Source organism: Cavia porcellus, unplaced genomic scaffold (genome assembly GCF_034190915.1).
Source record: "Cavia porcellus strain 051 isolate PalLab524CR breed Dunkin Hartley unplaced genomic scaffold, mCavPor4.1 scaffold_23, whole genome shotgun sequence".
Classification (NCBI taxonomy): domain Eukaryota; kingdom Metazoa; phylum Chordata; class Mammalia; order Rodentia; family Caviidae; genus Cavia; species Cavia porcellus.
In genome coordinates, this window is record NW_026947506.1 from 41,294,175 (window position 1) to 41,318,824 (window position 24,650).

The 24,650-nt window shown below is 46.3% G+C and overlaps 1 protein-coding gene across 16 annotated transcripts in view; it reads left to right on the forward strand.

The window, feature by feature from the left end:
- Positions 1-24,650, forward strand: part of Cux1 (cut like homeobox 1) — a 360,722-nt gene that overhangs the window by 282,904 nt on the left and 53,168 nt on the right. For 5 of the 16 annotated variants that reach the window (XM_063234263.1, XM_063234261.1, XM_063234260.1 and 2 more), the window contains 9 exons: positions 5,133-5,191; positions 7,255-7,303; positions 8,339-8,435; positions 9,731-10,096; positions 11,267-11,332; positions 12,592-12,693; positions 14,825-15,651; positions 17,460-17,625; positions 18,176-18,232. In XM_063234263.1, the coding sequence (XP_063090333.1) occupies positions 5,133-5,191; positions 7,255-7,303; positions 8,339-8,435; positions 9,731-10,096; positions 11,267-11,332; positions 12,592-12,693; positions 14,825-15,651; positions 17,460-17,625; positions 18,176-18,232 (1,789 nt within the window). Of the gene's footprint in view, positions 1-5,132; positions 5,192-7,254; positions 7,304-8,338; positions 8,436-9,424; positions 10,097-11,266; positions 11,333-12,591; positions 12,694-14,824; positions 15,652-17,459; positions 17,626-18,175; positions 18,233-24,650 lie in introns of all 16 variants that reach the window. The other 11 variants (XM_063234268.1, XM_063234267.1, XM_063234266.1 and 8 more) reach the window with 4 other exon arrangements.

Consider the following 24,650-nt stretch of genomic DNA (forward strand, 5'->3'; position numbering starts at 1 on the left):
GTGGCATTGTGTATAACTGGGAAACTGATTAATTGGTTTTCTGCCCCTAGCCTAGTTGAAACTGTCTGTTTTCCTTTCACCTGGACAATGGACCTATCATTCTGGTTGTTACACAATTGCCAGTCTTTCCTGGCAGGGGTTCCTTTCTTTCAAGCAAAGTTCACAGTCAGCACAACACTATCCACATCTCTTGCTGCATCCTCTAACCTTTAAATAGACAGGGAGACAAGCTTCCAAGTGGAGACGTTTCTTTCTGCCTAATGTGACAAGTGCTCAAGCACAGTGCCATTCGTGGAGGATAATTCTATGTTTGTAATTAATGAAATAACCCAACTGCAATGACAGGGCTGCTATTTTTGATAACTCTCTGTTGCATGGTTTTCTGTCGTAACACTTGAATATAGAGGCAGTATAATTAGGCAGTCACCTGCATTGTACTCACTATGGCATAGAAAATAATGCTACCAATAGCTTCAATTTAAAATGGGTATTTATAAGAAAGGCTAGCTAAAAGAATGCCAGTCTCCCATAGAGAAAAATTACATTTTCTAAAGATGTGTGAAAGATTAGTACTTCCCACTGGGCAAGTAGGCAAGTGTGTTAGAATCACCTGAGGGTCTTTTTCCAAACTCACTTGGTTCTACCTGCTGCCCCTTCCCCCTCTGAGGCTCTGATAAATCCCAGTAAGCTACTGTGGGAATTTGCTGTGTCCCTTAGGTATAAGGCCAGGAAAAAAACTTGATAACCACTTCTTAGCCTCCTGTAGGCCCTTGAATTCCAGATGGGTTCCATGTGCCCCGAGACCCCACCTCTAGATCCCATAATCTCCATCTCTCAACAGTATGGCTCTAAGGCCTGCTGTCACTTTGTGCTTAGGCTATCCACCATGAGGTCCTAACCAGCAGGCACAGCTTATAAAGCTTCAGTGACACTTGCTCTGTGAGTGGCCAGGGTGATCATCATCATCTCTGGCGACATCAGTCCCAGAAGTGTCCAGCCAGTAGCTATAGCAGGAGACACAGCCCTGGTCGGAGGCTCTGACCTCTATTTGTTCCACACACTCTGTTGTCACTGTGAGCCAGAAGACAGATGGAAAAGGGATCTGACCTCCAGAATGGCCCATGTAAGTTGTAACATTAGGCATCCAGTGTCATACAGAGCCCAGGAACACAGCTCTAGTAATAGCATTGTTCTGGTTGAGCCTTATTCTGGTTGAGCCTTATAGACAACATGAATAGGTCCAAGAGAAAAAGGAGCAAGAAGAAAGTCCAGCATGGCCCCCAAGTGGGAAGCAGAAGTCACTGTACTTGGTAGAGTGAGTGAGAGTGAGAAATAAGGTGTCCTTTGGTTGGCTGGAGGAGGTCATAAACAAGGTCCGGTAAAATCCCTGTAAATCATTTGGCATCACTGACAGTGCTTTAAAGGAGCTAATTGTGCATGGACATCTATTGTGAATCCTCTCGGAGAGACATACTAGACCCATTCATTCAGTGAATCTGAAAAGTTCACACCATCCCCTCATTATCTGCCATGTGTAGGTGACCTGAATATTAAATCAGACCTCTTCTGGTGTCTATGATTATTCTATTCTCCAAAGAGTTGACTCTTGTCAACCCAGTGTCTAGGGCACAGCTCCTGGAAAGTGGAGGCAACTTGTGTCTTGTTTGCTGCCAGAGCCAACGTTGCTAGCCCTGCCACTCTGTCTGCTCTAGCTTCAGTCTGTTTAGGCAGTAGGACCCCCACTGCATGGAAAAGAAGAGATCCTCCAGTATAACCCTCACCCTTTGGCCTTGGGGGGTCTCTCTTTCCACCCTGTGTTCTCAGCATCCATATATTACACGTAGAATGCCCACCACAGTGTTTCAGTGATCCAGAATTGCGACTTCCTCACTGTCTAGGTACCAGAGTATCCCTGGGTTCTTTCCCCAAGCCCATCAGCAGCAGATCCCAAATTTACATGATTGCTGCCTCTCCCCCAAGGAACCGTGAGATAGATGTACTTATTGGGCGAGTTTCCTCATTCATAGATAAAGAGGTACAAGCTTCCTAGGCCTGGACCCCAAAGTCAACATCAACCAGGGCCAAGCAGGGATCCAGGGAGGTCAAGGGATCCACCTCAACACCTCAGCCTGAACTATCGGGTCTTTGATGGCACTGTGAAAGTCAATCCTGCCCTTCTGTATTGCAGACTCCACCTCACCTGACGGTGGCTCCCAGAATGTAGCCTTTCCACAGATGCTGGCATTGTCTAAACATGCCAGAGGTGTCATTGCTTGTTAGCCTTCAAGCACCAAGGACCATATTTTCCAATTTACCTCCAATTTAAGCTATCTCGGTTACTTTTGCTCATTGCTGGGACAAAATGCCCGGCACCCCAAATGAAGAAAGAAAAGGCTTAGTTAGCTCACAGTTTGTGGAGGTTTCAGTCCATATTCAGCTGGCTCCAAAGCAGGGCAGTATGGCACTGAGGCAACACTTAAAGGCAGCAACCAGCAAAAGCAACCAAAGCAAAAGTGAGGGGAGCAAGCTACTTTCCCTCTTTTATATTGTATGTCAGCTACCACCCTGGGCAGGTGCAGCACTCACACTGCCACAATCCCAGCACTAGACAGTGAACCAATCAGAAATGCTAGATGTGACCACCTTCAAAAGGCCCATCTCCTGTGACCTCATGAGCCTTTGGGGAACATTCAAACACAAACCATAACATAAGTTTTAGTTGAGATTTTAAGATTTCAAAGAGACAGTTTCTCTAGCAGTGAGAAAGTACCTGAATACCTTCTAGGTTCTCAAAACCACAGGAGAACTTGCCTGCTATCACCCATGCTCACATATATCTATCTCTGAAAACTGCATCTAAGACACCTAACCTCTCATATATCACAGCTCAGCAACACAACACATGGTATGTATCAGTGACTGCAGCAGTGATGGGGCTGTGACTTACTGCTGCCGCCACTGCCTTGCACTGGATGGAAGGAAGGCTCTAGTAGATTACTAACCCACGAAGGCCAAATTCAAAATTCAGTGCACAGTTTCTACTTGAGGAGCATTTCTTTCACATTATTGAATTTAATTGCAGAAAGCAGGGGCTGTCTGTGCATTTTTTTGGGAAGATAACCTAATTCCCAGATTCTGTTTCTTTGGCATTAGCCCTAGGTGCTTTTACTGCCCACCAACATCTTATCAGCAGGAGCAGTGCCTATATGAGTCCACTGCACTCCAACGCCACAAGACTTGCAGCAACACATGGAGGGAGGTTCCTGTGCCCCCTTCTGCCTCCAGTGCAGCTTTGAGATGTGGCATCCACAGTAGGTCACTTTCAAGGATACTACCTTGGAGCCAGATTGAAGTGCTATGCAAGTCAGGACAAGCATTATGGGCATCATCCACCAAGCTTCCCTGTAGCCTGTTTGTGCAAGACAAGAACTGTTACAAAGTGTCAGTCACAAAAGAGATGCTGGGGGCTTCTTGACTGTGTAGACACACACACACACACACACACACACACACACACACACACAATGCTGGGGGCTTCTTGACTGTGTAGACACACACACACACACACACACACACACAATGCTGGGGGCTTCTTGACTGTGTAGACACACACACACACACACACACACACACACAATGCTGGGGGCTTCTTGACTGTGTAGACACACACACACACACACACACACACACACACACACACCCATACTGGAACTGAACCCAGGGACTTCAACATCTCTAAGCTACTAAGTTTTGAGGCAAGATCTTACTAAATCACTCAGAATGGGCTTGAACTTGAGGTCCTCCCACCTCTGCCTCTTGGATTGCTGAGATGACAGGCTTGCATCACTGTGCCCTACTGATGTTTAGTCTCCCAGCTGTACTGCAGATAATGTTCTATGAGGGAGGGAGGCAGGCATATTTGAGCTTCCCACTAGTTGACTATAGGGAAGAGAATGAAATAATCACTTATTTAGGATCACCTTCTGAGAATCTTTTGTGGGAAAATGAGTACTTACTACCCCCCCCATTTGATTATGACTGAGAAAACTATTATATAAAGTTGGCAAGAGATCTTAGAATAGAATAAGGCAGAACAATTTTATACCGTGAAAAATACACACACATGAAATTGCCAACACAGGCAGCAGTAAGTAGCTGGGCCAGTGTCATTTACAAAGCACTTGCATTCTCAAAACAGTAAATAGGGTCAGAGATAGAAGAACATCAAGACTGACAGACACTGAATATCTCCTGCCTACACCGGAATGGTCTCAAGCATCTTAAACTGTGGTCTTAGACATAGCTGGGCAAGCAGAATATAAAACGACCCTTGGAAACCCCGTAGACAGAAAGAAGCTGACAGCTCAAGCCATGAATTTATTCAGCTTGAGCTTAGAAACCCTGCCCTGTCCTCGCAGTTTACATCAAATGGCCTTGTTCAATTCAAGGAACTCACTTTGCGGAAGGTCAGAAGCGAAACAGTCCAAAAGCACCTTTTTAGGATACAGCTCAACTAATGCTCTATACCAGCTACTTTTGGCAACCAGAAATTCCCAGCAAGCTCAGACTATTCTGCACTACCTGCAAACATCATGACACTTTGGGAAAGTGTTGCCACTGTCTGAGAGGACCATGGGAACTAGAAGTCCCTGTCATGCTGGGCACTCCTCAAATACCAGTAACCAAATATATTTTTCTTGATGCCTATTTGATACCAACACACAACAGCCAAGGGCTTATGTCTGTCTTTAGTAAGGGTCTCCCAGAAGGTATAATCAGCAAGCCTTGAGATCGTTTTTGAAATACTATACATTGCGTCTAAATTCCAAGTATACATCTCTGTTTTAAGTTGCTGTTTTCTGGTATTTCACACAAAGTGGAATTTCCCTTATTCTGTTTGCCACTTTTGTGAAGCTTTTCCTTTCTACTTTTGTTGTGTTTTACATTTAAATCTTGGTTGCTCAGGGTGCAGCCTTACTCATGGACTAGGTCAGAAGAAGGAGGCAAAAGGTGCACCCACATTGCCAGTTTCCTCACTCAATGATGACCAGGTGTTATACAAGGAACGTGGGTCAACAAAGTCCATCAACCTACTTTCAGACGTGACCACTAACATTCTTCTCTGTTTTTAGCAACTGGAAGAAAAACTCAAAGGCCAGGCTGACTATGAAGAGGTGAAGAAAGAGCTGAAGTAAGTCTAGAGATGCCTCTGGCCCTTCAAATGCTGGAACAGTCATCAGCAAGCAGACACCAAGCAGTGTCAGGGCAGCCTGAAGCCCTGGAGCTCTGCCTCTGCAGTGCTGTGGACTGCTGAGTGCCTGTTTTTCAGTTGTTTAAAAATCCCAAAGAGAAACAGAGCCCTCTACATTTACATTCTGCTTTCCCAGACTCATTCCCCCTTCATGAGGCCACAGCTGAAAGCTGGTCATCCTCCAAGGCTGGTACTACTTTCTCATGCTTAGAAGTTCCCTCTTCTGGCCCTAACTGCTTCCTGACCTCTTAACCTTTGACTTTTCCCCTCACTCTCATCACCTCCAAGCCCATCACACTTGACACTCACACCTCCCACACACAGCCCAAGCCAGGCCTCCCCTTGGTTCCACCTTCCCTTCCCAGATCACCCAGCAATCTGTCCCCAGACCCTGCAGGAGCCTGGGTCCCACACTCTTCCAGGAGGAGGTCTTTCATGACCTCTTCTGTCCTTTACTCTCCACTGCACCTAGAGGGACCGACTCATGCAACTTCTGCCTTGCCTGGAGCCACTCCTGGTCTTGGACTTCACCTCTAGGAAACCAGAAATATTTTGGATTTTGGGTTTTGGAGTTTTCTTGTCTTTGTTTTGGAATATTTCATATATGTAATGTGATATCTTGGGGATGGGACTCAAATCTAGACACAAAATTGATTTATGTTATATATGTGTCTTCTGCACATAACCTGAAAGATAATTTTATGCAGTATTTTTAATAATTTTGTACATGAAGGACAGTTTCACAGTATGGAATTTTTTGTGGATCGCACTGGCACTCAAGAAGGTTTGGTCTTTGGATTTCGGATGCTTAACCGCTACACTCACTCAGCCTCAGTTGTGTCATCCTAAAGAAGATTCCAAATAAGGAACAAGAGTATAGTTTCTAACAATGTGGATTATTCAGAATTAAAAAGTAAAAAGATAAGTTTGTCCAGAGAGCTCATGGCCTCTCCAGTGTAATATGAAAAACTGAAGGCGCTCATATGTTTTACTCATATTAGTTACACCTTGGCCCTGTTTTTGTTGTCTGACACAACAGACAGGATGCAAAGATGTAGAAAAACTGAAGTGGCCAGTCCTTGTCCTTAACTGAGCTAGCCCAGCAGCTGTGGGGAATCTTAATGCATCATCTCATGGGCTTAAAGGTCTGCAATCTCAGCTACAGAAATGCTGGGAGGGTCCATGTGACTTTCTGCCTACAAATTGTAAACATCCCTCTGGACACAGCACACCTGAGCTCCATTGTTCCCTGCATGAGATAATAAGGAGCATTGGGCACCTCCTTCAGACCCTACAGACTCATTTTCCCTGTTCTCTATAGTGCTGGCAGAAAGGATCATAGCCAGCAAGAAGAATATGAGAAACAGTAGTTCCAGAAGCCTGACCTCACCCAACTACTGGCTGTTCAGACCTCTCAGAGCCTGGAGTGCCTGGGCTGTAGCCCATGCCCGCACTTACAGAAACAGTGGGGGAAGGTGTTCAACTCTCCTCGGTCTTTAGAACTTCTTGCCAGAGCTGGGGCTGCACAGTCTGCCTGCCTGGCCTTCAAGCCATTTCTATGTGGCATGCTCTTTTTTCTCTTTCCCCTGGACCCTGAATGGGTGCTGATTACTGAGTGAGCAGTACATAGCTGTAGTAGAGAATTGCCCTCTCTCTGGCATCCCTGGGAGAACTTTTTCATTCCCTTTAAGCTTCACAGATACATTCCACTTACAACAATGTGATTTCTGTATTAAACTTTAAAATTATACTCTGAACAGACCTGGTGTGATTCCATATGGAATGATTTACATGCTGGGCAAAAAAATCTTTTGCTAGCCAACTTCTAGTTGAATACTAGTTATTCTAAAGACATTATCAGATTAAAGCTCCTGCCAGGGAAGTTGTTAAAGTTGTCAGTTCCTCGGCTCCTGCAGAGCAGGAAATTGTAACATTAATGCGTATTAGCATGGCTGCTATCATAGGTATAAGTAGAAAATCACTGCTCTGTCTTGCTCTTTCAGTATCCTGAAGTCCATGGAGTTTGCACCATCAGAAGGAACAGGGACGCAGGTACACTCTTGCACTGTGTTCTCGGGGCAGTGGCAATAGCAGTGCTGGTCCCCAGGGCCTGCTTTCCTATCTCCATCTTTATATGGGACCTGTCTCTTGCTCTTTTGAGTCTGTCTTCTGTGACAAATTTTACCTAAGCAGAAGCAAATAATTTGTAATTAACAGACAAAAAGGGAAAAGTTTTCCAAACTGTTAACTCAGTTACATTGTCATTTCACTTGGACAGACACTACAACATGGATAAAGAACTTCAGGGGTTGGGGGTGCAGTTCAGCAGTAGAGCACATACTTAGCGTGTACCCTGGCTTCAACTGCAGCTCCAAAAAACTAAAATTCAGGTTATGTTTTAAGATCAAAAAGTAGATAGGCTTAGGAACATTAATTGTACACCTCCTGTGTTGAAAAGCATAGATGGCCAGTTTGATTATATCCTAAAGCCAGGCATAAAAATATGCACCTATAGCCCTAGGTACTTGGGAGGCTGAGGCAGGAGAATCATGTGAACCCAAGAGTTCAAAGGAAGCCCTTTAACTTCTTATTTTAAAAAAATTTTTTTTAAATTGACATTTACATCACTGGTGGAAACTCACTTCCAACCCCCAAACAGCAACTGACATCTTCTTGCTGGAGAAAAAAAAAAATTGAAGATCTACAATTATTTTCTGACACAGGTTGGTGGTAGCTTGACAGCCTATCATGTTGCCAAATAAGGCCCAAACTTAGACTGTTGAAATTTGGGGACAGAATAGATAATAATTAATTGTCTAGAAGCCATACAAGTCTTAAGAGCAAGGAAAAAAATATCTCAACTGTTCTTTTTCAAAGAAATTTGAATGTTTTCTGAGGGCCCATTAAAAATCCTTGTGGCGGGGGGTGGGGGGGGGGAATCCTTGGGGAAATGTGCTCTTTGTGACTGAAAGGTGAGGCAGGAAGGCAGGCAGACAGGAAGGTGTGGCAGGTAAGGGACCCCAGGAGCGGGTGATGGCCCGCCCCACCATGATGAGCCTGTGGTGAGTCCCCCTCTACCCCATCTAGGATGCGGCCAAGCCCCTGGAGGTGCTGCTGCTGGAGAAGAACCGCTCCCTGCAGTCTGAGAATGCTGCACTGCGCATATCCAACAGCGACCTGAGCGGTAGGTGGACAGGTGTCATGTGCCATGCTTGGTTCGCTTCCAAGGGTTGAGGAAGAGGAGGGTGACATGTGAGTTTGGGCTCATGCATGGCGGGAGCACCGCCGGTTGGTGAGGACCGTGACTAACCTTGAGTGTTTGGTGACCCCTCACTGTTCTGCCCCACCCGCCCTGTGACAAGATGCGCGCACCCTGCAGTGTGTCTGCAGAGGTTCTAGGAGGGAAAACCTGAGGATGTTGGCTTTCTGGTCTTTTTGTAGTTGTGCTGCGAACAGGCCAAGGACAGAAGTCAGCCTGGCTCTTCTCGCGAGTGTCTCTGGGGGCTGCTTACAGGGGTTGCCTGCCAACCCAGGTTCAGGGTGCTTTTCTTCCTTTGTCAGATTTTCCTTGGGGATGTGTCCCCCATCCTTAGCCTTTCTTTGCTCATCCCAAAATGGTGGTATCACTGACTGCTTCTGGTCTGGCAGCTGATAAAGTGCGTTAACCGTGTGTGGGCTCCGATGATAATTGCATTTCTAAAATGTGCGCGCCTTCAATCGCGTGGACTCGTGCGGTACCTTCGCCTCAGGGCACGTTGGGAGAGCATCCCCACCGGTCCCCAATGTCAGTGTTTGCTGCTCCTCAGGCAGGGCCCTCTGATGATAGCTCAAATGCTAGAGGACCCACACAAAGCCCACGACCTGTCAACTCTTCCCTGTGTGTGTTACCAGATCCTTGTCACTAGTAGTTTGAACCTTTGTCAAAGGGGATTCTCCAGGCTGCAACATACAAGAAAGGTGCAAACACGAATGCATGTGGCTTGTTTTGGGGGGCCTTGTTTGGCTGATTGACAAATTCAATCGAAAAACAAACCAACCTACCTCATTGGCCCTTATAAAATCTGCACTTTTATTTTTTCCCTTTTGTGGGGCAAACTTACTTTGCATTCTGGTCTTGATATTTTTTCCCCTTTGGAATCCCCCATAATGCATTCTGTTTGCCCTTCCTTGTAGGGTCAGCCAGGAGAAAAGGGAAAGACCAGCCTGAGAGTCGGCGCCCTGGACCCTTGCCGGCCTCTCCTCCTCCTCAGTTGCCTCGCAACACGGGGGAGCAGGCTTCCAATACTAATGGTACACACCAGTTCTCACCAGCGGGGTTAAGTCAAGACTTTTTCAGCTCATCCCTGACAAGCCCCAGCCTACCCCTGGCTTCTACAGGAAAATTTGCACTAAACTCTCTCCTCCAGCGACAGCTAATGCACTCCTTCTACTCCAAGGCCATGCAGGAAGCAGGAAGCACAAGCATGATTTTTTCAACAGGTCCCTACAGCACAAATTCCATATCTTCCCCAACTCCATTACAACAAAGCCCAGATGTAAATGGCATGGCCCCATCTCCCAGCCAGTCTGAAAGTGCTGGGAGCATCTCTGAGGGCGAGGAGATAGACACTGCAGAAATTGCCCGGCAGGTCAAAGAGCAGCTGATCAAGCACAATATTGGACAGCGCATTTTCGGACATTATGTCTTGGGACTGTCACAAGGATCTGTGAGTGAGATCCTGGCCCGGCCAAAGCCCTGGAATAAACTGACCGTTCGTGGTAAAGAGCCATTCCACAAGATGAAGCAGTTCCTGTCAGACGAACAGAACATCTTGGCCCTGCGCAGCATCCAAGGCAGACAGAGAGGTAAGAAACACCTCAGGTTGATGCCAGCGTGTGAACGCATCGTGAGGCTGTGTGTGTGTGTGTGTGTGTGTGTGTGTGCTCAAGCACATGTGTGACAAAACATCTGTACATCATATCAGGTAAAATTCTCTTTGGTTGTACCATTTCTAGAGCTTAAGGGTCAAGCAGCATGAGCTGCAGTCTTTAGATTTAGGGGAGCTGGCCTTGGAACATGTTCTGTTCCTTGCATTTAGGGAACTCAAGATCTCTGCTATGTGTTGAATTAGAAGAAATTGCTTTAGGTACAGCATTCTGGCATGTTTAAGATCCTTGATACCAACTGGCCTGAGTGTTGGCCTCATGTTGGGAGTGGCCCTCAGGTGCCATCTAGCCCCATAGCATTGACTGGGCTCCATCCTCACATAGCACTGGCTCTGCAGGGTGAGCCTTTTAAAGCTTCCTCTTCTCCTCCTCTGACCTCTCAGAGATATCTTGTGGTCACCTTAACTCATTTATGTTCCATCAGTGATTTCTTTTCTTTAGCACTATGAGCAAAACACACCTGCCACTCAGTAAAATATATGAAAATTCTATTCAAACACCCTTCCTACTCCACCCTCCATAAAAAGATCAAAAGTCAGCCATATCCACAATATAAAGAATTCCCGCCCTCTTTAGGAACAGAGGACCCATATGCTAAATCAGCAGTGATTTAGAGAGGAAATTTTGTCAGCCACATTTCAAACATACATTTGAAGTTTGACTCAGACAGAGAAGGGAGACTTTCAATGTTCCAAATGGCATCAATTTGCACCAAGAAGAACGCAGAGCGTTTTATGGTGATGTTAACTGAAATTGAATGTCTTTGGATGATTAATGGGAGCTTTGTTCTGGGGGCTGGCGGATGTTTGCTTTGAGACAGCTGTCCCTCCCTGCGACCCTCTTGGCAGCAGTGGCGGCAGGCCACTGTTTAGGTTTGTCCAGTCTCTTCTTGCAGTCGAGCCATGGCCTCTGCAGGCCAGCCAGCCAGGGAAGGGCCTCTCTGAAGTTTCTAGGAGCTCCAAGTTGCACAGGAAGCCCTGAGCCCTTTCTTTAGCATCAGGCGGCTCAGATTTCATGTCACCCAGCCCATATCGTTGACGCCACCATTCCCCTGATTGTTTTGTTCTTACCACACTTGTTTTTCAACAGAGAATCCAGGCCAGAGCCTGAACAGACTATTTCAGGAAGTACCGAAACGAAGAAATGGGTCTGAAGGTATGTTGCAGGCAGGTGTTTTTCTTTGCAGTCAGTAACCTAGGAAGCAGCATGTCATTAGCTGTGTTTTTTGGGTTAAAACTGTGCAGTATAATTCTGGCCTGGAACCTGATGGAAAAACAGAGCTAGTAAGTATAAAACAAAACACGGGTTCAAGGATGCCCAGCCTCTACCCTGAGCTGCCTATACTCCTCGAGTGTGGACCATGCACAAGAACGTGTCCCTGAGATTAGTCCCTAAGCACAGACACCATTCCAATTACACTATCCCTGTTTTCTCAGAAGCAGGTGAAAGAATGACTGTTACTGCTCTGAGAAAAATCAAGTTGTCAAGTTAAACCAGATGCTGCTGCTTCCTCCAACTTTTAACTCTAAAATATGTAACATTCCCACAAGTGGCTAGATTTACAAATTCAGTCAGCTCCCTTATTGTCCTTAGCAGGCCAGCCCCTACCACACTCCTTGGAGTTTCATCTCTAATGGGGCTTCATCTCAGTAGTTTCCTTATTTAAACAGTTTCACATGGCACTTCCTATTAAGGTAATGAAAAATTAAAATATCTGGACAGTTTCCAGAAAGAACTGGGGCCAGCCCCTGAGCCTTTGTAGCTTCAGGGTGTCTGCACATGTGGCTGCTCTGCAGAACACCATCAGGTGAACCTAAGAATGGGTTCTGGTTCTGTAGGGATCCCTGCAGGCTTCTCTTCTTGTTTATAAATTTCAAAAACAGAATATATGGTCATAGATCCCAAAAAAGTTAAGTTCAGCCTTATGCCTCGTGACCTGCTATATCCAGATGATTAATCAAGGATCAGCCTCAGCCCTTTGCCTTCCTTCCATTTTTATGATTGGGAAAAATAAATGTACAGAGCCTGAATATAGTCCTGAGCCAAAGCAGTTGCTGAAGATACTTCTAAATGACTCATGAAAAACATGGCCTTTGAATCTGCCCTTTTCTGTACTGCATTGAATGGTTCATTTCCTCTCAGTACTAACCCACAAGCAGTAGCCGGCTCAGGTGAATGTGCAAGCCAGTCCTGCTGGCCAAGTAACATTGACTGTGAGGCAAGTTCAGCAGGAAGCCTCCTGCATGGTGTTTTAAGTACCTGCTATGAAAGTGCTGGCCTATGGGAGGCCACACCTACCTCCTTATACCACCAGCCTCAGCTCGGGGCCATTTATCAAAATGATGTCTTTGTATGACATTGATTTTGTTAGCCAAAGTTTGGTTTGAGATCATCGCTATGACTTTTCCCCACAGGTAACATTACCACACGGATCCGAGCCTCAGAGACGGGTTCTGATGAAGCAATCAAGTCCATCCTGGAACAAGCCAAGAGGGAGCTTCAAGTTCAGAAAACTGGTATGACTTATATTTCTTCAACCACTGTCTTCCAAGCTTAATTAAAATAATTGTCACGAGCATTCTGGTCAACAGTGGTTAAAGTTTAAACAGCAGTGAGCATTTAGGTACATGCAGAGGAGAGCACATTTGTATAATCTGTCTTACTATTACTAGTTACAACTTGTAATGTCATTCCCCAGCAACAATTTAAGAATGTTACCCAGGCCTTAGAATCTCCTTAAATTAGCAGGTAGTATATGTCAAATATCCTTTTTAAAATACAATGCAGGCTTTTGTTTTTTAGTTATTATCATACTTGACTAAATGTAGCTAAAAAAGAATGGGCAAAAACTAAGCCCTTACCAGGTACATGATGGAAACATATAATGCAACTAGGAAGCAGGCAGCCTATGTGGACAGATGTCCACCTCTGCAGCCTGCCTGTGGAACCAGAGCTTCCTGAGAGCCACATTTTTCAGAGGATAGAGCCTATGCTTCGCCTTTTCTCTGGCTGAGCCTTAGGAAGAACACCAGGAAGATCTGACCCTTCTGCAAGAGAGGAGTCTAAGGATAACTCCTCCTGGGTATTTAGCCTGCCCCATGCCCATGAAGCACTGCTCTGCAGAGACTTCCCCAACAGATCTAGTCACAAGGAGCTGCTAGGCCTACAGCCAGCAGCTGTGACAGCTAAGCACGGGCCACCAGCCAGCTACTCACTTGGTTGCTCGATCTCCTTCTAGCACAGCACACATCCAGTAGGTGAGTTCATACTTCTTTTAGGGGACCAGGCCTGAGCTCAAACTGCGTCCTCATATCCCAGAAGATAGGTTTGGTCACCTGTTATTTCTGACTATCCAACTCAGCCTCAATTTTAAAATATTTTTCCCAGACCCATTAGATGGCCTCCTATCTCCAGTGCCAGCACTTCCTCCTGTGTGATGCAATCTGCTTTGTTTTAAAGGTTCCAGGGTGGTAGGACATCATCTTGATGGTGTGAGGCAAGACTCAGTGTTAAGAGTTCTTGTTCTCCTTGACCAGTTAAAATTGAATCCACTTGTCCTGTGTGTCAAAACATCCAGAACTCTTAGTTAGCAAGGAACCCCTGGCAGGAACTGAGAGGAAAAGCCCACAGAGGTAAGACACTCTTCATGGGCCACTTCCTAGCTGAACTCTGGTTCCTTTGTCTAACAAACTGTGAGGGCTGTTGAGCTATAGGATGGGCTCTGTCATACATAGAAAGCTACTTAAGCAATGTACACGTTTCTGTTGTTTGCAGTATGTTTAGGCATCCTTTAAAGCAGATTAACAAGCCAATTTGGGTAGGACTTCCCTTCCCAGACATGAAAGTATATGATTTGGGGAACAAGGTGCAGAACCAGAGAACCTATAGACTTCCCAAATGTCAGATCCAGGACACTCCACAGAGTGGGTCTCTCAGTTACAGACACACTCCATGGTCACCAGGAACTAGTAGAAAATGCAGGAGCCAGCCAGCTCCACATCTCCTTCTCAAGCAGACATGCAGACCACGGCCTGGTTAATCTTTGATCTGGTCCATCATCCATCTCCCTTTTGTAGGTAGAAAACTGAGGCCCAGCAGTATCTATGACTTTCTTGAATTACATAGCCCTAGGTTCCTGGGCTAGGAGCTTCTCCTGAACCACATTATCATTCCCCTTTGCCCCTGCCAGTGAGGCCCACTCCTGCTGGCTATACCACTAGTGTACACAGAACATTGAGTGCCTCAGTAATGGCCACTGATCCCTAGAAGGTGCTGACCTCTTATTGCATTTGACAGAACCATAAGAATAGTTTGAAATATCACAGGAGATTTAATGTCAAGTTTACCAGTCTCCACAAAGGAAGCCTTGGGGGCAGAATCCCTGAGTGTTTCCTTGCCTCTCACCTTGGTTATACTCCATGATAAGAAATCCAGCAGGTGTGGAATAGCCCAGTGGACCATCAGATAGGAGCCTCAGTCCTGTGTGCTTACTGCTCAGACAGGATGCACACATGTTTCAGTGATGGGGAAAGGCTGAGAAAATAGCACAAAGTGATTCTCCTAAATGACCTATGCTATATGGTGGGGCAAAGTAGAATAAAGTACAGTCCTGCTTCAACTACCCCCAATGTTTGCTCCATGCAACAGAGCCGGCACAGCTATCTTCTGCATCCAGCAGTGGGAACTCCGATGATGCCATCCGCTCCATCCTGCAGCAAGCCCGCCGGGAAATGGAAGCCCAGCAGGCTGCCCTTGACCCTGCCTTAAAACCAGCCCCACTGGCCCAGCCTGACCTCGCCCTTCTGACACCCAAGCTCCTGTCTGCCTCGCCTATGCCCACTGTATCTAGTTACTCTCCTCTTGCCATCTCCCTGAAGAAAACACCATCAGCCTCCGAGGCGAGTGCCTCAGCCCTGCCTAACACCCCAGCCCTCAAAAAAGAGGCCCAGGACATGCCCACCCTGGACCCACAAGGCACTATGGACACTGCACAAGGAGTCTTGAGGCATGTGAAGAGCGAGCTGGGCCGTGGAGGTGGATGGAAGGACCACTGGTGGAGTCCTGCACAGCCCGAGAGGAGAAACCCCACCTCCTCTGAAGAGACAAAGGGTGAAGAAGCCACAGGTGGGAAAGAAAAGGGTGGTGGTAGCAACCATCCGCGGGCCGAGCGCAGCCAGCTCCAGGGACCCTCATCAGAGTACTGGAAAGAGTGGCCCAATGCTGAGTCTCCATACTCACAGAGCTCAGAGCTGAGCCTGACTGGAGCCAGCCGCAGTGAGACACCCCAGAACAGCCCTCTACCTTCCTCCCCAATCTTACCCATGGCAAAGCCCACGAAGCCCTCCGTCCCTCCACTGACCCCCGAACAGTATGAGATCTACATGTACCAGGATGTGGACACCATCGAGCTTACTCGGCAGGTTAAAGAGAAGCTGGCCAAGAACGGCATTTGCCAGAGGATCTTTGGGGAAAAGGTAAGGGCTTTGGTTCAGGGCTTCCATAAGCATTTCTTTTCATGGTTTAGGACTGAGTATCCATCCTAGGAGACTTGACCGTCACCCATTTTAATTGACCCAAACACATGATGTGTCATTGATTCCCAACTCCATAGAAGGCCAGCAGCTCTTGGTCCCACTTGCTGGGCCACCTGGCAAGCAGGTTCTGGGCACGGGTGTCCCCCTTCTGCCCTCCTTTGGATCTCTCAGCTATATTGGGGGATGCTTCATAAAGTGACCACATGACAGATAAGGAACCAAGGCTCAAGGAAGTTAACTGCTTGCCTTAGCCTGGCAGGTGACTCTTTCTAGCCTCTGCTGCCAAGTGAAACTGAGAGCCTCCCCCCAAGGCTATTTTGGCCATAAAAGGTCTGATCTGATGATATAAAGAGAGAACCAGCCTACAGAGAACCAAAGTGGACTTGGTAGAAAAGCTACCCCAAACCTAACTGTTCTTTCCCACTAAAACTCAAAAAGCAATTGGATATTTTCCAGCCAGGCAAAGCAACAGCCCAGCACACACACCTGGTAAGAGCTGCATTTCCATGTCATCCTTTCACCAGCTCTTGAAAGTATGATAGTTCTTGGATTAGCTTCTAGACCTTTCTGTTCTTGGCACTTCCTTGATGTCAGATTCTGAATAATGGGAATTTGCCACACCTGTAAAACCTAAAAAACACATAATACCCTAGTATCCTTTTAGATTGGGTAATGAATTGCTGAACATTATGAAAAGTGCACCAGTACCTGGGAGGTAACCTTCCCAGAGGACATATGGTTGGGTCCACAGTGTCCCCAGAAACCCTTATGGCACCTTCAACCCCCTTCCCTGCCCAGCTTTCAGCTCAGTGCTTGCCATGCACCCAGCCAGCAACCTTAGGGTTTTTTGTGAACCCTCTGTCTTTATTTTGCAAAAGGTGATAGAGGTACTATAAGCGAGGGTGGGAATTTAAAGTCCCTTGAGATTTCTAGTTCAGCATTGTAAAAATATCATTTGAGAACATTTAAATAGACATTTGTGCTCATGCCTTAAATTTAGCAGAGACTTAATAACATTGCACTTGTTTGGCCCATGAGTGCAGTTTATTCTGGAACTTGAGAACGTCTCAAAAGAGTGATGGGATGCAGCCCCTAAATATCTCTGGGCTGCATCTGTGTCCTGGGTGGGGTGTGTGTGCCTATACATATGTATGGCCATATGCGAGCGTCAGAAGCCTTGGGGGTGTGCATGCAACTTGTCGATCATCTCCAGCTGAATATTACTCCCAGACTGGCTCCTGGTCCCTACCAGATCACCTCTGGGTTACATGGGATTAGAGAAAGCAAACCTTTCTAAAGTCACATGGCTTGTCAGCAAAGAACCCAGCTTCCCATGTCCCTCAGAGATCCCCTACTCTTGTGTCTTGAGGAATTCTAGGCCCAGCACCCCAGCCTTTACTGGTACCCCTAGGGAAAGAGCAAGACGATTCCTATTGCTTCCTCCTCAGCTGTTAGGATGACAGCTCCACAGCTATGGCAGGATCCAGATCCTGGGAACAAACCCCACCTCTCCCCTGGGAGCTGGAAATTGAGACTATAACAATGACTTGCCCGAGACCCCATCAGTTACCTGGTAAAGCTTATTCCTGCCTAAACTTCACAGTCCCCCAAGATGTGGTTTCCCAGGATCCCTATGTCCCCTCATCCCTTCCATACCCCCACATAGCCATTTGTGCATCACTAAGGTACCTTGTGACATCATGCTAATACATGGGTGCTGACTATGTTTCTCTGGGTACCACTTTTAGGTGCTGGGCCTGTCCCAGGGCAGCGTCAGTGACATGCTATCCCGACCAAAGCCATGGAGCAAGCTAACCCAGAAAGGTCGAGAGCCCTTCATCCGAATGCAGCTTTGGCTAAACGGCGAGCTGGGCCAGGGAGTGCTGCCTGTGCAGGGACAGCCACAAGGGCCAGGTGAGGCCACCTCTGCCCTCCCCCAGCTGCTTCAGAGAGGGAGGAGGAGTCTGGTCAGGAAGGGGCAACCTCCTCTAGCTGCTGGCCACCCCAGGAAGCTGAGAACCGCCCCCTCCTTCCACAACCTGTCACAATGGGAATGACTTTAGTTTTTAAGATCAAGAAGATTGTGCCTAGCTAATTCTATAAGCAGCAGAAAATGAGTTACCAATTAAGAAAATACTGTTTATACATAAATATAGGTAAAAATCAAGTAGCTAAATCAAGGAATCAGGAAGGAAAGCCAGGCAAGGACAGAAATGAAAGTGTCACAGGCTGTGGTTTCTACCTGCTGTCAGTCCAGGCCTCTAAGGGCAGCCTCTTCCAGGCCTGGATGACCTCATCCCATAATGGTCCTGGCCTGCCCATGAGCAGCAGGAAGCCTCCTCCTTCCTTACCTCCCTCCAGCCTTTGTGGCTGTCCACTGTGCCTCATTTTTGTACCTCATTTAGTTAGAAACACCTGAGCCCTGGGCTGCTTCTTCATTTAACTGTGTCTTTTTCTTCTCTAGTCCTCCATTCAGTGACATCGCTGCAGGACTCCCTACAGCAGGGCTGTGTAAGCTCAGGTAAGTAGCCCACTTGCTGGCTTGTGTGAAATATCTCACTGCTTTTCATGGCTCCCTTCTTCGGGTCTAGACCAGGAGACTGAGGCATCCTTTGAGCTGGATAAGCTGGAAGTAAGCTCACATGTCCTAACCTTGACCACCATCCCTACTGTGCTTTATTTTGAGAGTGTCGTATAAATGGAATCATATAAAAATAACCTTCCGAGATTGGCTTTTTCCTTGTGGGATAATGTCATTGAGGTCCATTCAAATTATTGCATGTAGCAAGTTTGCTCCTTTGCATGACTGCAGAGCATCGCATGGTAGAGAGGTACCACTGTTCATACTGCTTTTCACTTACTGATAGGCATTGCGGCTATTTCTCAATCTTGGTTATTACAAACAAAATTTCTATAAACAGTAAAAAGAAAGAAGGTATGCTGATGGCAAACTGGATCCTTCATGGACTTCCCTTTTAATGGTGATCAAGAGAATCCATAGCTGAGTGGGGAGTTTGCTATGTCTGTCATTCATGTGATCATTGGCTCCCATTATTGATCAGTTGGCTTCTAGGTGCAGAATCCTGAGTTTGGGGCTAGGAATTGAATTAAGGTTGGACTTCATGCACAAGGGCGTCTGTTCTCATAGGGCAGGGACGAGGCCTAGTCGGATTGTGGTGGGAGGTGTGTCATCCATCTGGAAGTCCTGTTTTGAGCGAGAGGATGGAAGAGGCAAGAAGATGAGAGAGGCAGGAGAATGAGAAGTGGAGGAAAAAACCCTAGGAATACTGCCAGTGTATTTTATGGAGACCCAGTCATTGGAGGAGAGGGGCCAAGGTTGAGATGGAACCTGGGTACAGGTAGGAGAGGCCAGCTGTGATGAGGCTGAAAAGCTTGGCCATTGCCTGTTAGTTCCAGAGAACCCACGGCTTCAGAGATCTCCCATCTGGCCTGTTATGTCTGCCCAAGACTCCTGGCCACACTGGTTATGGCCACTGCTCCTGGAGTTCCCCCCACCGTATGCCTCACATCTCTCTGCCTGCTCCCACTGCTCTCAGCCCACAGTTGTAATAGAGCTTTTCTGGAACAGCCAGCATCATGAGCCTTCTTCTTTTTTCCTTTCTTTATTTTTCTAAACATGTTGATTAGTCTCCACATCCCATTGATTCATTGAAAACACAAACAAAGCTAAGTGAGGAGCGCAAAGCCTGCCAGCTTGCTAGAAGGTTTACAAGGGGACACACGTGCTTAGGGGAACAGCTGGTCGGCTGTGGCAGTGGCAGCGGCTGCTGCCGTTCCAAAATCCTAAACACACACAGATGCAGCCAGAACATGGTGGTGGCATCACAGCATCCAAATGAGGTTTTTGTGGGTTTTGGATGTTCCTATTTGGTTTTGTCTAGAATGGGACAGAAGACCATACCTGCCTGGATCTAGGCAGCCAAGTGCAGTGGCCAGCTACCTACAGGGTCAGTGTAATATCTGCCTACTTCATCTCTGGGTCAGCCAGTTTTTTGTTGTTTGTTTGTTTGTTTTGTTTTTGTGTGGTTTTTTTTTTTTTTTTTGGTACTGGGGATTGAACTCACAACTGTGTGCTTGCAAGGCAGGCACTTACGCCGATAAGCTAAATCCCAGTCCGGATCAGCCAGTTTAACCATCGAGTTCAGAGACCTCTGCAGCACATGTTCACCCTCCAGATCCAGGAAGGGAAATAACCAACTTGGTTGATTGTGCTATTTTGTGTATATTTTTGTGAAAAAATAGCCTTTCCTCCCCCTCTCATGAGAAATTGGGCCCTTTCACATTCCTGAGAGTATTTACTGCCCTGTCAGAGGCAGGACCAAGTTTGGCAAAACAGACCAGACACTTTCTACATCAAAACCTCCTGGTCCCAAGGGTAAAATACAGTCTCCTTCAGTTCCAGGTTTCTTTCAATCCATGTCAAATCCCTCTCCACAGTCTAACACAGCCTCAAAGAATGGCTTTGTTTTATCACAGTAGATCCCCACCACTATGTTAGACTGTTCATATGAGAATTATATTTCTCACCTGGGGAAAACGAATGCAATTGATACTTAAATGGCAGGGGCTGTAGCATGTGCTTCACAAATGGTATTTGTAAAATACTGTATTACTTTATAGAACAAAGTCATTTAAAACTCTGGAGGCACCTGCAGATTGGAGAGAAGGAGACAGAAAACCTTGGCAGAAAACAGCCCCTAGGTTCCGTGAAGAAGCAAGCATGTGGGACCCACCCTGTGTCACCCCAAGCAGAAAGCCCAACTGGAAGTTCCAACATTCCACTGCCTATCTGTAGTAGGGAGACCCTGGCAGAGCAGGAGTTATGGCAGCTAGAGGGAAATATTTCTTATATTGCAGGAAGATAAGGTGTGTGTGTGTGTGTGTGTGTGTGTGTGTGTGTGTGTGTGTGTGTGTGTGTAGGTATATATGATATGATGGTAGCTAAGCAGAAATATGCCTCTAGACTAGGAAGACTAGAAGGTACTTGTAATAGTGGAAGAATACTGTGGTAGCAAGATTAAGAGTGGTAGTTTTTCTTGTTAAAAATTTCTTTATCAGTTTGTTTTTGTTTTTTTGGTGTTGGTACCAGGGATTGAACTCACATCACACCTGCCAGGGAGACACTTAAGCCACTGAGCTAAATCCCCAGCTCTTATCAGTTATCTTTTTAAGAGAATTTCTTAAAGTAACTATGTTTACAGGTATGAAATTTAGATTCCAAAAAGTAGAATTAGTGCCAGGCATGCTGGCTCTTGTCTATAATCCCTGTACTCTGGAAGGCTGAGGCAAGAAGATCATAAGATTGAGCCCTCCCTGGGCAACCGAGCAAGACCTTGTCTCAAAATATAAAGAGTTGGCTCATTGCAAAGACCTGCCTGGGTTCAGTTCCCTGGTACTGCAAAGAATTGTTTTGTTTTGTTTTGTTATGGTGCTGTTAGTAAATTCTTAGGATGAATGACTATAGGAGGTTCCAGAACTGTCCTTGACAACCTAAAAAAAAAGGAGCTTTCAGCATTGCTTCCCTAGAAAGCAAAGGAGAAAGCCTTGGTGATTCCCATGAGATTCCAATTCCCTGTGTTTCTTACTGTGACCCCTGGACTTAGAAAGCTCATCTGTACCTGGCATTGGCTCCTTCAAGGCTGCCCGGAACCCTCAGCAAGGTAGACTTGAGGGCTGCAGGATGGTGATTCCAACATCAGCCAAGGCTAATCCTAGGCAGTGTTGGGACACACTCAGAGCCTGAGGATCCAGGCCCTCCTGGATTTGCAAGGACTTTAGAAGGCCTGTTTATGTCCCTTCAGCCAGCTGCACCCTCAGAGAGGGCCCTGGTCTCAGCAAAGCTCTTAAGACATTATGGGAGGGCTTTGTTGCCATGGCAACCTCACTTACCTAAAGGCAGACTGCTGACTTGGGAACCAGTTCCTCACTAAAGAACTCCTGCTTTCCTCAGTCCAGTTCTACTGTTCCTCAGGTTCTCGTGCTCCTTTGTGATGCCTGTGTCAGCCTTGCCAGTCAAATCAGGAGCTGAAAGCCTGAGTCATGGTGCATCCTCACTTGTTTCCTTGCAGCGGGTATGATTATTGCAGAACATTTCTCTGATAACTCGGGCATCCTCTGAGCATCAGGGATGAGATAATGGCCTTGGACATCAAGGAGATCTTATGCCATTTTCAGCCACCAGCATCACTACGCACCTGTGGAATGTTGTCAAGGCCTCACTGAAGAGGAAGGTGAACAGTGGGTTCATGTCCACCATACGAGAGAGAAACTTTACAGGGGAACGGGGGTAACAAATCTTCAGATCAGATACCTGTCAGTATATTTCCTGGGAATCATAGTTTTCTGCAAACATTATCACATTGGTTTCTTTAAAAGCTTCCAAGCCAGGCGTGGTGGTACACTCCTGTTGTCCCGGCATTCAGGAGGCTAAGGCAGGAGGATTGTTGCAAGTTCGAGACCAGCCTGGGCTACAAAGTGAGTTAGAGACCAGTCTGAACTGTATAGCGAGACTGTCTCAAATTAAAAGAAAAAAAAAAGCTTCTATCACTTGCAGGGATGGGAAATGTGTGCAACAGGATAGTCTTTGATCCAAAAAGAGAATTCCACTTGGACATGTCCAAGGTGCCTCTCAGGTACAGAGACTCTGAGCCCCCTCTGTGTCTCACATTCCCATGCCTCCCTCATACCTGACCTCCCCTGCTTAGCAGTTCTAGTACCCAGGGACAGAAAAGGTAGCACAGGAGAAAAAGGGAGCTATTATACTGTTCTTCCCAGGATGTGGCTTGCTTATCTGTTAGGTTTTATTTTTTTGTTTTGTTTTGCATTTCGCTTTGTCATGGTACTGAGACTTGAATCCAGGGCCTTGGTGCTACATCCCCACCCCGTTTTTGTTTTTGATTTTTGAGACAGGGTCTTTCTAAGTTGCCTAGGCTTGGCTTGAACTTATGATTTCATGCCTCAGCCTCCCAGATGTTACTACATCTAGCTAAGAATTTAGTGTGTGTGTGCCAGGAATTGAACTCACAACCTTGTGTTTACCAGGCAAGTACTTGAGCCGTTGAGCTAAATCCCCAGCCCAGAAAATTTAAAACAAATCATGAGCTGTAATGAAAGTGTGCATCTATGTGTGTAAGGGAGAGATCAGGTACTCAGGTAGGTAGACAGGATCTGTTGGCCATAATCTTTTATTCTTTTCATTCCCTAAAATTCATTTCCATTCATAGTTCCTTGGGATGATTAATCCTTTGGCCCCACAGAAAGAAGATTAAAGACAATTGTAGAAGGAGAGAAGGGCAGGAGAAAGATCCTCCTGGATGCCACGTTAGTTGTTTTGCTATGGAGAACTAATAGAGAAGAGTTACCCACATCCTCTGCTCAGAAACTCGTTAGTATGGCAGCCTTGTGTGACTGTAGGGAACAAGCTGTTGAGCCTTCAGCTTTCGTACCAGCTTCCCATGCATCCCTGTGAGCTACACACACAAAGGATGGTGAATTAGGCAATAGACATCTAGCTCTTTCCCAGCACCCTAGTCAAGAGCCATGGGTGCCAAGTCTCATCCACCATGAAGAATTCCACCGTTCCATGTTGCCATTGTCCATCAACAGAGGGCCAGCTGCCCCTTGGAGAAGACAGCTGTTGTAGGCAGCCCTGCTGTGGGTGGTCTGAGGTGGCCCCACCCATGAAAATCTTATGGTGCTGGTTAGAGCTGGCAGAACTCTTCACTGAGGGACTTAGCCTGGGTTTTTGTTTTTCTCTTCTTTTTGATAAAACTAAATCAGTGAAAGAAACTTGATTCTCTCCACACATAATGTTCCTAACGCCTGTTAGAGTAGTTTACTTGTATATAACCAGCTCACAGATAGCCAGAAACAATAGATCAAGTGCAGAACAGATACCAGGGTATTGGCAAACACCTATATTCCCAGCACTTTGGGAGGCTGAGACAAAAAGACTGAAAATTCAAGCCCAGCCTAGGCAAGTTAGCAATATAGTGAGACTCTGTCTTAAAATTTTAAAAACTTTAAAAAGAAAAAGAACTGGGCATGTAGCTCCATGCAAAAGCCCTGGATTAAATCTACAGTGTAGTCAGCACACACACACATGTACACAAGAAAGATGGCAAGTTGTAAGTAGACAGCAGATGGTGACTGTATTACTCTATCTGGAACATCAGCCTACAGAGACACTGACCTTGAATGTAATAGCATGTTTGTTTCTTTCCTTTCTGGTGGTAACATAATGGGGCCATTTCATTTTATCAGGAGTGATATATTAAATGAATTTTCCACTCTAAGGCCAGAAAAGTCACATATTTGGGTTCAGGCACAACCTACCTACCCTCATCAGTTATATGAGGGTGCAGAGATGTGGGGAGTCCCCACATAGAGAGAAGTAAGAGGAGGCATTATGCAGGTTTCTAAAGCTATGCAGGTATCCTGGATCTTCCTATACTCCTACCCCTGGCATACAGGTTAGCCCAATGCCTCTGCTCCTAGAGTAGGATATGTCATTGACCCTACCAGGGGAGACAGAAGCAGTAACCCAGAGTCACTCCTTGTTTACTGCTTCTATCTTTTAATTATGATTTTTTAGGACTTTGAATAAGTAAAATGTACTATAGTTACAGTTTACACATGGTTGGTTGGTTGGTTGGTTGGTTGGTTGGTTGGTTGGTTGGAGACAGGCTCTCACTGGCCTTGTACTCACTATGTAGCTCAGGCTGGCCTACAACTCATGGCAATCCTTTTCCCTCTACCTCCTGAGTGCTAGAATTGTAGATGTGTACCACCATGCCCAGCATGCACTCTTTTTAAGAAATCAGAACTGGGCATGGTAGCACGCACCTCCAGTCCCAACACTCTGGGAGACTGATACAAGAGGACTATGTGTTCAAGCCTAGCCTGGGCAGCTTAGCAAT